At 39.9% G+C, this 13,251-nt stretch overlaps 2 protein-coding genes across 5 annotated transcripts in view; one reads left to right on the forward strand and one right to left on the reverse strand.

Annotated features, from left to right (window-relative positions):
* The window catches only part of LOC122629351 (forkhead box protein O), a 71,993-nt gene extending 65,156 nt beyond the window's left edge, over positions 1-6,837 (reverse strand). The window contains exon 1 of the mRNA XM_043812717.1: positions 6,161-6,837. Within this exon, the coding sequence (XP_043668652.1) occupies positions 6,161-6,712 (552 nt within the window). The 5' untranslated portion in view covers positions 6,713-6,837. The remainder of the gene's footprint in view (positions 1-6,160) is intronic.
* Positions 6,838-11,035: 4,198 nt separating this feature from the next.
* Positions 11,036-13,251, forward strand: part of LOC122629344 — a 75,826-nt gene continuing 73,610 nt past the window's right edge. For 2 of the 4 annotated variants that reach the window (XM_043812702.1, XM_043812703.1), the window contains exon 1: positions 11,036-11,912. In XM_043812702.1, the coding sequence (XP_043668637.1) occupies positions 11,621-11,912 (292 nt within the window). In that variant the 5' untranslated portion in view covers positions 11,036-11,620. The remainder of the gene's footprint in view (positions 11,913-13,251) is intronic. The other 2 variants (XM_043812704.1, XM_043812705.1) reach the window with 1 other exon arrangement.

The raw sequence follows: 13,251 nt of genomic DNA on the forward strand, positions 1-13,251 counted from the left end.
TTTGCTAACACCATAAGCAACAACGGAGCTCGTACTTATCTGCTATTACATAGGTACTTACTTACCAACGTTGATTTACGTACCCTGGATAAGTGTTTACACGCTCGTTATTATCCCTTAGAACCGATCGACCGACTCTAAATCGTGAATCGATGACAGTGCGTTACCTTTATGTACCTACGTACATACATATGTATCTATGTATCTATCTATGTGCGAGAGAGAAGAAAAAAAATGTAGGGAACGAAGGCGGAAGTGTACACTACCTCTTCTTCTTCTTCTTCTTCTTCTTTCTCATTTTCTCACTCTCTTTCTCTCTCTTTCTTCCTCTTCTTGTCTCTGTCTCACTCGTTCGACGAAGAGGTGTCGTTATTCAACAGGTGTAAAGATTATTTCGCGCTATGCGCATGTCCTACGTTCTGTCCCGAGTACCTACTACGTTACGTAGAGTACGTACGACAACGACGACGAAGCTCTTTCTTCGTTTCTCTTCTCAAAAAAGAAAAAAAGCAGAAGGAAGAAGGACAAAAAAAAAAGAGAGGAAAAAGAAAAAAGAAGACAAATCTTTCGCGAATCGTTAAATAATGAAAAAAGATATTCCACCCTTCTCCACCTCTGACCCCCTTTACATTCGTTACGTACAATATCTATTGTAAATAACGAGAGATACGCAGCGTAATATAATACGGTACACCTGCCATTCGTAGCTAATCTATCCGATCGATAAAATGTTAAGATACGTAAGTACTTAGTCGATTGTCGATGCTTGAAATAAAAGATCGATCCGTTTTACCTTTTTTTTTTCTTTTTTCTTTCTTTCTTTCTTTCTTTCTTTCTTTCTTTCTTTTATATTCTTTTTTTCTTCTTTATTTTATTTTATTTCTTTTTTTCTTCGGAAGACAATGGGAAAGATTCGCGTATATAAATATATATCATGCATATATGTATACATTAGAGATATGGAGATGAAAAATGAAAAAACCCTGAGAAAGATTTTAATTTGCGTATTTCCCCGTGGACGATAAACGATGACGATAGATTCGATACGATAAATAGACCAACCATGGACACCTTAATATCAAGTTAAATCGTATTTGCACAGTTGTAGGTAGTACCCGGTGTACGTACGCATACACGCGCACACGCAGAAACACACATATCGCACGATCTCGTTTTTTATTCGCAGCAGGCGAAAGAAAAAAAAAAAAAAGAGAAAGAAAAAATTGTACGTCTTCCGTATAGTCGCGATTAATAAGATAATATTAGCCTTTTTTTTATCTTTCCTTTCGTTAATATTCAAAATAACGTAATTGTGACGATAAAAAGAAAAAGAAGAAAGAAAGAAAAGGACAATACGACGACGCATTTGATTCATAGATTCGTTTTGTTTTTCACTGAACTTTTTTAACTACTGTATAAAATATTTTAATCGTTTTCTTTTTTTTTTGTTTTTTTTTTTGGTTTTAGATGATGTTTACGATTAAAAGATGCAGCTGACGAAATCGTATAAATAATTCAATTAGAAACATTCTCTCTCTCTCTCTCTCTCTCTCTCTCTCTTTGCCTCTTTGCCATTCTTTCAAATAAAATTTTCATTCTAACAATTATTATTTTAAAATCAAGTTGAAAATCGTACGAGATAATCAATTAAAATTTTCTCTGTCTGTCTCTCTTTCTCTCTCTCTCTCTCTCTCTCTCTTTCTCTCTCTTCATCGGTCTTTCTTTCAAATATACAATTGAATCTTAGGAACGACAATTCGTAAATGCGGCCACGTGTTACGAATTCTTAAATAGCAAAGTCGTTATCGTTCGCGTTCAAATCTTTCTATTTTGGTGCATCGCGTGTCGTAACCAAAGCAAAACATTAGATGACATTAGAAGAAGAGATAATCTTCTCGTCGGTACCGTCCATCTTGCGTCATTCTTCTTTTTTATTATCTTTTAGGAAGGTCGTACGAGAAGAAAGACGACGAATTAGAAGCGCATTTGCACATTTTATGCGTGCGACAAATACACACACACACACACACGTACGTACGTACATGTATGTACATAAATATTTATATGCGGATAAAAAAAATGTTTTAATGTAATGTTCGACGTTTCAATTCTTTCTCGATATTATCGAAAAATTTTAATTCCACTTTGACAAAGTTACTGAAAAAAAAAAGATAAATAAATAAGTAAATGAAAATAAACGACATATCCTCTCCCCTTGAAAAGAAGAAAGAAGTTTGTTCGTTTGAATGAATAAACCGAGATATAATTTCGAAGCAATAAGAACGAGGCGAGAGACGGCACTGATTATATCCTCAAGGTAATTTCGATAACCATTACATGTAATTACTATACTACGATTTACGTTACGTCGGCCATAATCATCTTACGAATTTAATCGGGAGAAAGAGAGAGATAGAGATAAAAAAAATAAAATATATACACGAAGTTAAAGAAGAAAAAAAAAAAAGAAGAAAAAAGAGAGAGAGAGAGAGAGAGAGGGAGGGAGACGTTTATCTCCTCATCTCCTCTAAACGAGAATAATCAAAAAAAAAAAAAAAAAAAAAAAAAAAAAAAAAGAAAAAAGGAAAAAAAAATCTGGTAACGCGTCTATCGATTTGATTTCGATCTCTTTAAAAACACCAAGGTCTGCCGTCGGATCTGTTTATCGGATGTAGACGAAAAGAAAAAAAAAGAAAAAACAACGAACCAAAAAAAAAAAAAGGAAAATTAAACAATTAATCACGTGATAGTCGTCGCGGATACATCGCGTAAAGGTGGTATATATACTACTCCTCAATATCTCGATGCACATATTTCGTCGCTACGTATCAATGTACGTATGCATTTAGACACATATAAACATGTATCGACGAGCAGCACGTACTTACTTAGCACACACACATATAGAGGAATATAGAGGGAGAGCCTACTACCACTCTCAGTCGGTGTGGTTGTTCTACGAAGCGCAACGTACGTAACAAATGTGCGATATTCATTAAGAGAGTCAAGGGTATATTACGTGAAGAGTGCGGTTACACAGCATCGTCTATATTGGCATTACGTCATCGAAGGTAGACGATACATACATACATACATATATACGTATGTACATATGCACGTTTATCTCCGTAGAAGTTCGTTCGTGCATCGTGAAAAAGAAAATCACGGAAGATACTTGTGAAGAGAAACATAGAACCGTACTCTCGTACCGTTCGACCTTGCCATTTTCTCTGCAAACCACGATCGACATTGCTTTTTATCCAAAACGATTTCTCCGCATTCCTTCATATATTTCATCTCATAAACATATTTTTATGGGATGGGGGAAAAAAAAAAAAGAAAAACAATTTATCTCTTTCGTAATATCTCGATTTGATACGTCCGATTATTTGAATTTTAATTGCGTGCGTGCGTTAATACGTGCGTAAATACGTAGGTACATATGTACCTATATATGTATATATCTATTTATGTATATATATATATATATCTACATATTTACGTTATGATTAATGAGTAAACAAGGATCGAAATGAAATATTGAGAGAAAAGGTACGCGAAAGACGCATAGACTTACCCCACCTTATCCCATCCTACCTCACCCCACCCCCACCACACCCCTCTTCCCATCCCATCTGCTCGTTTCAGTCGACGCATAAGAAAATCGCTTCGGGCGAGAAATTCTACGTCAAGAGAAAGGTGGACGTCGTCCACTCGGAACAACCGTCCCGCGTTCTTCTCGAATCGGCAAGTCGACTCGACTCGACTCGACTCGACTCGATTCGACTCGACTCTACTCGACTCTACTCGACTCTACTCGATTCGATTCGACTCGACTCGACTCGGACTCTGACTCTGACTCTGACTCGATTTGGAATACATACGTACAAACATACATACATACATATAAACAAATATACATACATACAGGCAGACATATATATATCTATAAATGCGAGACGATTCTGTCGTAATTTACTACGGCAACGAAGAAATCGTGTAGCCTTGCTCAAGGCAAGGTGAATAAAAGAGAAGTGTTGTTGACCACGAATAGTCAAATGTTATCTCCCTCCCCTTCACCTCACCACCCCCTCCTCATTTTTCCCCGACCCTCATCGCGAAAGTTAGAACTTCCCTTTACAACTGTTATTTCGACAAAAATTTACGTACTGTCGTCGATTATGATGTTAATAAAAACGTAAGAAAATAGCGTAATAAGAACAAAAGCAAGAAAAGAGGAAAAATAAAAGACGAAAGAGAAGAAAATAAACGTCGTTTATTTTCTACTCGTATATATATATATATCATTAAATACTATTGAAGTATAAAATCAAACTATACGGATTGATTTGATTTATCATTTGTCTGTCGCGTAAAATTGTATACAGGGAAAAATCCTAAGAGTGATTTCCTTGAACGTAAGTAAGTATCTTGTTATTCCCAGCCGCCATTATTTTCCAAGAAGACTCATTGATAACTCATCGCGATACGTCGTAAACCGTTAGCACGACGTGTAAGTAGGTAGACGAAACGTCGACCGGCCAATGAGACGATAATATAATAATAATAATAATAATAATAATAATAATAATAATAATAATAATAATAATAACAATTATAATAATAATAACAACGATAATAATAATCTACGCATTTTTCCCCATAAAACGTCAAAGAGAAAATGTGATTTACGTCATCATAGCGCTCTTGAAAAATCCTAAGAAAATTTCCCTACGTCTTTTGACATATTTATCGCCTCGCAAAAGGAGAGAAGAAAAAGAAAAGGAAAGAAGAAGAAAAAAAAAAGAGAGAAAAAAGAAAAGAAGAAAAGAAACCAAAGAAAAAATTGATAGGATTACAATCAAACTCGATGGAAGCATTAACTCTTATTACTCATTGACGAGACGACGCGTATATACATATATAATACAACATATATAAAAATATATATATATATGTATAATTATCACCATATACAATTATGCATTTTTCTCCGTGCAATATTATCAAAAGCGCGCGTCACGATCGCGTTGCGTAAGGCGGAAGACACCGATCTAAAAGTTGAATGTAAAAAAAACGAGCTTATGAAATATACCACGTTACGTTATAAATCACGTTGTTTCGTAGCGCGAGATAAGGATTTCCTCGATAATTAAGTATGTATGCGAAAAGAGAGAGAGATAGATAGATAGATAGATAGATAGATAGATAGATAGATAGATAGATAGATAGATAGAGAGAGAGGGAGAGAGAGAAAGAACGATCCGTTTCTCGATCCATACGATTCGATTATCATTATTATTATCATCATCTTCCTACTTCTAATCGATCGGACTCTGATCGATCGGATCTACGTAGAATACAATAAGAGATAATAAACTCGTTGGTCGTTCTTTCGCGACGATCTTCCAAAGCGACTCGGACGAGAATAGATTTACGAATTTTTCGATAAACGCTTAATCTTTTTTCCCTAACTAGATTATTATAACAACGATATAATTACATTATGTTCTTGTAAGATGTCGTCAATTGTAATATACCTTCAGGACGGGTATAACGTGTGTGTATACGTGTGTTGTATGTATGTGTGTGTGTATATATATATATATATATATATACACGAAGGAATAGGTTGGATACGTAACATCTTAATCTATCAGATTCTTTCTCTCTTCTTCTCTTATTATTATCGCGCAACGTTCAAAGACCAAAATCCAAGTTCTCCCCTTCCATCTAAAAACGCGAACGAACGCCTTTATGGACTCGAAAACGACACGACACGACTCTCTTCGCGTCGTACTCGAGGACATAACTAAGTACATATATACGTAGGTAACTAAGTCATGTGTGTGTTGGTCTAACCGACTCATCACCTCGAGGGGACTCGTAACGTTTATTTACAAAACATCAATGTCCTCGAAATTCGTTATAGGATCGAATTAGATCGTTGTCATTCTTAAGCACGTAACCGCGTAAGTAAATCAGTAACTAAATAAGTAAGTAAGTAAATAGATAAGTACTTAAATAACTGTAATATATAATATCTAATTATATATTAACTGAATAGATAATCTCTCATATATAATAACTTAACAGATACCCTATCGTTTAAGAATAAAATATAAATCCCTAATAAAGAGTAATCGAAATAAGATTTTACCTTCCAACCGGCGCTGCTATTGCTATCACCCTTGTCCTTGAAATAGTTAACGTTCTGGACCATCCACTCGTATATCTGGGATAAGGTGAGCCTTTGTTCGGGTGCACTGGTGATCGCTTGAGTAATCATATCGGCATAGCTTAGATTACCCCATGCGTTTCTTCTCGACGAGTTCTTTTTAACGGGGAATAAAGGTGCACCAGTGGCACCTGTTTGTCCCAAAGTTCCTTGTTGCGGTGGTGTACCACCGGCCTCGCCGATGTCGTTTCCAGTTTGTACACCACAAGCACCACTACCACCACCAGAACCACCAACGACGACTCCAACGTTACCTTCGACGTATCCATCGGGCCTGGGTAACGGCCACGTGTTGGACCGCGCTCTCGTTTGTGGCTCAAAACCGCTCTCGTCGAACGGTACTCCCTGTTGCTGCTGTTGTTGCTGTTGCTGCTGTTGCTGCTGTTGTTGAGAAACGGTCGATGAACTCGTCGAGGATGATACCGAGTCCATCATGTTGGCCTCCTCCGTATATTCCACTTTGACCGCGAGCATGTTTCGCGGGCGAAAGAAGTACCGGTAGTTAGTAGTCTCTCACAGTCGTCGACCTTAAGAATTGAGTGCGCGCGTGCGCTCGCGCGCACCGAACCAAGGGCTCGATCTTCTTCCTCTCTCTCTCTGTTCTTCCTCTTCCTCCTCCTCCTTTTTTTTCTTTTTCTTCTTCTTCTCCTCCTCCTCCTTCTACTACTACTACTCCTACTACTACTACTACTATTACTCCTCCTCCTCCTCCTCCTCCTCCTCCTACTACTACTCTTTATTCTTCTTCTATACGTTTCAAACTCTTTGTCTTCTTAATCTTATTTCCTTTCCTTCCTTCTCTCCTTCTCAATCTTCGAAGAAGAAATACGAGAACAGACGAATCTTGCTTCTTCAATCTTCTATTCTTTTCGATTAGAACTTGGATCTTATATAGTTTTCTCGTAATTATTCGCTATACTTTTATCCTTCTATCTCTCTTTTTCTCTCTCTCTCCCTCTCACGTTTTAAAAGCCATCGAAAAGGAACCGAGTACCGAAAGAATCTAATCGGAGCGAGACGTCTGTATCGACTAAGTAAGCGAGCGAGCGAGCGCTTTAACGGTTCCACTTGCACGCGCTCCAACCCGTTTAGTAAAAAGGAGAAAGAGGGAGAAGAACACTCGCGATGGATCGCGAAGAAAATCGAGCGCGAACGACGGATCGACTCGGCCACGACTGCCGGCCAATCGAGCGAGAATACTGCTGCTGCTGCTTGCCGCGTTCCTCTCCGCTTCGACGGGAGAGAGATGGTGATAGAATGGAAAGAGAGAGGGACAGACACACTGAGCGACCGACCAACCGACCGACCGACCGACCAACCAACCAACCAACCAACCAACCAACCAACCAACCGAACGAACGAACCAACGAACGAGCGAGCGAGCGAGCGAGAACGTCTCGTTTACGTACGTTCCTCTGTCTAAGTGCGTCCGTGTCTGACTGTATGCGCGCGATCGAGAGACACGCGGGAACGACCGAACGTCTACGAGCGAGCGAATGCGAACGAACGAACGAACGCGAATGCGAACGAACGAGCGCGAACGCGAACGAACGAAAGAACGGACGAACGACGACGACGACGACGAGCGAGCGAGCGAGCGAACGAACGAACGTACGAACGTGCGAACGTGCGAGCGAGAAAGGGAAAGAGAAACCGAGGGAAAAGGATAGAAGATGCGCCTAGTAGTGGGGGCAAACCACGTGGTCAAACTCTCTGTGTTTACAAGCCGCGCCGCCGTCGGTCACGTGGCCATGTTTTGATAGAGAGAAATTGGCCCACCCCGTGTAGGGAAAACCCCGCCAAAGATCTTCTCGTCGACCTCGACGGAGGATGATCCTTCCTCCTTCCTCCTTCCTTCTTCCTCCTTCTTCTACCTCCACCACCTCCTCCTTCTCCTCCTACGAACGACCGACTACTACTAACCACCTCCTCTTCCTCTTCTTTTCCTGATACTTCCTCTCTCGACGACAACGAAAACGACGAAGAAGACGAAGACGAAGACGAAGACGAAGACGAAGACGAAGACGAAGACGAAGACGAAGCACGAAGAGACGACGATGACGTGTTCCCTCGCGAAATAAAAGTGCCGTATCGATATAGCGAATAACGGCGCCACCAAGGATAAATTCCAAACTCGATGGAATTCGATCGAATAAGAGAAATCTTTTACTCGATCTTTTTCTCTTTTTTCTTTTTTTCCCAGAAAATTTCTCGATTATCTTGCCTCGAAGTCGGATCTCCTCTCTTTTTTTTCAACTTTTCTCTTCTCCTTTTTCTCTTCTCCTTTTTCGTTTCTTTTCTTTTTTCTTTCTCTCTGCTTTTTTATTTTTATTTTTATTTTTTTTTTTTTGACTTTACTCGTCGATCCTTTTACTACGTCGATCACTTTCGGCGCGAAAATTCGAGGCGCGTCTCACTCGTCCGTTTTTTTTTTTTTTTTTTTTTTTTTTTTTTTTTTTTTTTTTTCTTTAATATCCCCCCACCCTTGTATCTTTGTAACTTTTCTTTATCAAATGTAACGACGTCCCGAGATATATGATAGATAATATATCGATCGATTTACTTCTCGCAGATTTTTGTCTCCCGATCGTATTTTCGTACTCGAAGAGAATTATTACGACGAGGAAGATTATAAGCGCGTTTACGAAATATTCGTCGACGTTTCCCTTTCGTAGAATTTCTTTTTTTTTTTGTTTTTTTGTTTTTTTGCCTTTTACTCTTTCTTTTTTCTCTTTCAACGAAGACGATCGGAAAATAATTAACGAGATATTTTTAATAGTCGTCGAAAGGGATTATATCGTATATTGTCGTAGTAGCTATCGCACGTCATACAGAGAAGAAGAAGAAGAAGTTGCCGGCAAGGCAGCACGGCGTATACTGACGAATTCTTCTGACCGCCGGCCGGAACTGACCGAGCGAAGCCGAAGTTACGAAGAGACGAGAGGCGAATTCGTGGCGCCTACCTCCTCTCTCTTTCGAACCAGTGCGAGAGAGATGGATAAAGTTCGTAACTAGTCGAGAGCGAGAGAGAGAGAGAGAGAGAGAGAGAGCGAAAGAGATCGAGAGAGAGGGAGAAAGAGACCGAGAGAGAGGGAGAAGGAGAAAGAGAAAGAGAGAAAGAGAGAGAGAGAGAGAAATAGAGATAGAGGATTCGATTCGAGAGGAGAGGGGGGAAAGAGACGGTTAAAGAGGGGGGGATGAGGAACGTTGGGAACGTACCGTGGTGGGTGGTTGCTCGGTGCCTTGCTGCTTCGTCGAGTGGGAGAAGAAAGAAGGTGGGAGGTTACGGGTGGGTGTGTGCGCGCGCGCGCGCCCTACACCCAACGAGAGAGAGAGGGAAGGAGTAGGTTGGCAGGTCGGTTACTTGGTGGTGGAAGGACGAAATCGTCTAGTTAGAGAGAGAGAAGGAGAGAGAGTACATCCTTGACGATATCACGCGGTAATAAGCTCCACTGAACGCTTTGTACAAAGATTTGTCTCGTTGAACGAATCGTCTTTCTCTCTCTCTCTCTCTCTTTCTCTCTCTCTCTCTTTTTCTTTTTTTTTTTTTTGTACATTTTGTGTTACCAAAAAATGCGATAATTTTGTCGTCCTATGATTCGAAATTAAAAAGCCCGCGTTTCGCGAGCGCCACCTACTACGTCCGACGACTTTTATTTTTTGAAATTCCTACGCACTTATGTATCTGCTCTTACTCGTCCGGATGTTAAAAAAGATAGGTTAAGAGAATTCGCAATGAATATTTTTTAAATTGTCTTGGAAGTGATATATAATACGGGTTGAAAGTACGATCTTCTTCGAATATATTCTCGTTTACTCGGCGATCGTTTCGACCGATTGATTGTGGAAAAAAAAGGAAAGTATAACGTAAGAGACAGAGATAGAGATAGAGGTAGATGTATATATATATATATATATATATAGAGAGAGAGAGAAAGAGAGAGGTTAACGAGTGAATAAAGTTTATCGTGTGAAAATGCACATGGGGAAGGTACGAATAAAGACTAGAAAAGATATGCCGTTCGGTAATCCAGTCCCATTAGATCCTCCTAAAGGAAGAACTATTAATTACGTCGTCCTTAATTCTAAAGCCCATTTTACACCACCGTTAAGACGTAAAAACGAATTGTTACCAAATTCGTCAGGTAACGGCAAACAATGAACTTTCACTTTAAACCCTTGCACTTTTTCAATTTTTCACAGATGTAATTTAAGTATAGTAAAACTGCAATAAAATTATATTACCTGACCGTCGTAATTGTTTATACGTAGTCGTCTATATACTTTCTCGTGGAGAAATTTTAGGATGGATATAATAAAAATAATAGTAGGGTCGTGTTGACCTTCACTTCGTCTCGATTCGTAAGGTTAAATACAAAGGCAAAGAAAGACGCAAATAAATAATCTTTCTATAATACAAACATACGGTAATAAATTTTGTAGGATGATATATGGAACAATAATTTTACGAAATAGTAATCTTGGAAAGTAATAGAGGAAACTTTTAGTGCCTTTCCACGACCATCTATCGACGTCATCTACTAGAAAATTTCGTAAAGATTAGTAAGTATAAGTATCGACCGAAAGAAAACTACCTTACCATCGAGAGGCAAAGATAAGGTCGGTAACGTCGGTAAACTTTATACAAGCGTAAAAACCGACATTACCCACCGTCGATCTTAACCGAATCGAATAGTACGAAGATTATCGAAGGCATCGCAGCGCCTTCGAAGAAAATGGCGCTGCGAATGGGCGGGTTTCGAGTCGTTCGAATGGAGTATTCTCGACCGGCCGGCGGCACTCACTTGGCGCACCGACGTCGCGACGCGCGGTATGCGTTCCTTCCTTTCTATCCGTTCTCCGACCTTCCATTATTTTTTTGTGTGTACACTTACAAACTTTTCACGACCCTGTATCTATCTATTCCCTCCTCTTTCCTTTCTTTTCAAAATGCACGATATCGCGGAGTTACTCGTTGCGAGAAAAGAAACGAAAGAAGAAAAATCGTGTGATTGTGACGTAATAGATTGATCACGTTGATAAAAGTGAGAAGAAAAAAAGGGGGTAAAAGAAAAAAAAAGGAAAAACAAATACGTAACAAGTGTGAGATCTTTTCGTAAAGACCAAAGGGAATAGAGATAGGAGTTAGAAAGATAGATAAATAAAGAGATAGATAGAGAGAAAAAAAGAAAAATAGTGTAACCAAATAGTGAGACGAAATAAAGGGTGAAATATGATGATGTAGATGTTGGAACGATGAGATGGGAACCGACTTGGATGATGGTGGTTTCGTCGATCGTTGATCGTCTAAGAGAGAGAAAGAAGGATAATCATCTGGTATGCGCCAAGGACTGATCGTCGTTCGTTCCTCGTCGAAGGATCATGCCGTTCGTGATTCGAAAGGTGGAGCCGCGTTTCTTGTGCCGCGGTCACGTGCCATCCGGCGCGGCGGCACAAGAGTTACCGGTTGGTGCCGAATTGGAGGCCGTTGCGAACGGTGCACTTACAGGTTCGTTAAAGCAACTGGCCTCGCTTCTCACCATCGCCGAGGACATATTTGCCGAACTCACTCGGGAACTAACTGCGGTCGCCGAAAGGAGTGCCCAAGTCAGACGGAGACTCGACAAGGTCGAGGAACGACTCGTTACCGTCGACCCTAAAAAAGTTCCCGTTCGTGAGTACCTTCGTTTTAATACGCTTAAATCATTTTATCAGAAAGAAATGTCAACTGGCGTTACGAGTGTACATTTGTTTTTCTTTTCCTTCTTGTATGTGTACGCAGACATTTATATAAGCACATAGGTAGTACTTATGTTAAAATAAATTCTTCATAGTCTAGTCCGATGATATCGATCGTCGTTTCAACGGATGTACATATGTCTTTTTTTTAACTACATTACTTTGGACGATTCATTATCGTGTGCACAGATACACACAGTACATATCATTATGATACATTTCTAATCGAACGTATAACACATACACGTAGATCACAAGTATATACATTCGGTCGTGGTTCGTTGGGTCGCCGATTATATCGTCGGGATTATACAACGCGCAACATCCATGCCAGGAATTCTTTGATCGCAATAACGATCTCTTACGAAGGCACAATACTTGCGTTACGCAAAAAGGCGGAGAGACTAAGCAGAAAGACCAGGTAGATCCGTAGCGGTGGAAATTACACCTAAAGATACGTACTCGGTATTTCGACAGAAAAAGAATAAAACAAAAGTGAAAAAATAACAAGGGAAAAAAAAAGGAGAAAAAAACCATCATCACTATCACCACCACCACCACCACCACCACCAACAACAACAACAACAATATCAAAGAAAGAAAAAAGATCTATGACTAATTAATTATCACCTTGAACGGCGATTTCTCAAGCGTTCCTCGAACAGGTAGAAAAAAGGATTTACTACGAGACGAATGGCGCGCGATATCGCGTGGGCAATTTAAATGGTTGAAGGAACGGTGGTTAGAAGAAAGGGGGGAGGGGGGGAGACTGTCGAAGGAGGGGAAAAAAGGGAGGGTGGGAGTTAGAGGGGAGGAAAGAAAACAGAAGAAAAGAAAAAGAGAAAAAAAAAGGAAGGTAAGATCGTCTCGGTCGAGCAGTTTCTCGAATCTCGTGCTCGTAATCCTTTCTCTTAGCTGGTAAAAAGGGTAGAGGAGCTGCTCTTTCGATTTCATGGACCCGTCGTCGTATATAGCACGGTATCGTCTGGTAAAGCGAGAGTATAAGAGGAAGAGAGAGAAAGAGAGGGAGAGAGAGAGAGAGAAAGGACGAAAGAAGCACGAAGTGAGAAAGAGAGAGAGATAGAGCCATATTACGGGGAAAACGTTTCGTGTTACCTGCCGCACCGTGGGAAACGGACCTCGGAGTGTGCCGAAAGCGAGTTTCACTCGAGGACGAAAGATTAGGGCTTCCTTGGAATAAATCGTAACAAAGAATCCCTTGTGTTCCATATCTTCACACATTCTCTCTCTCTCTCTCTCTCTCTCTCTCTCTC

This window comes from Vespula pensylvanica, chromosome 5, assembly GCF_014466175.1.
Source record: "Vespula pensylvanica isolate Volc-1 chromosome 5, ASM1446617v1, whole genome shotgun sequence".
Lineage (NCBI taxonomy): Eukaryota > Metazoa > Arthropoda > Insecta > Hymenoptera > Vespidae > Vespula > Vespula pensylvanica.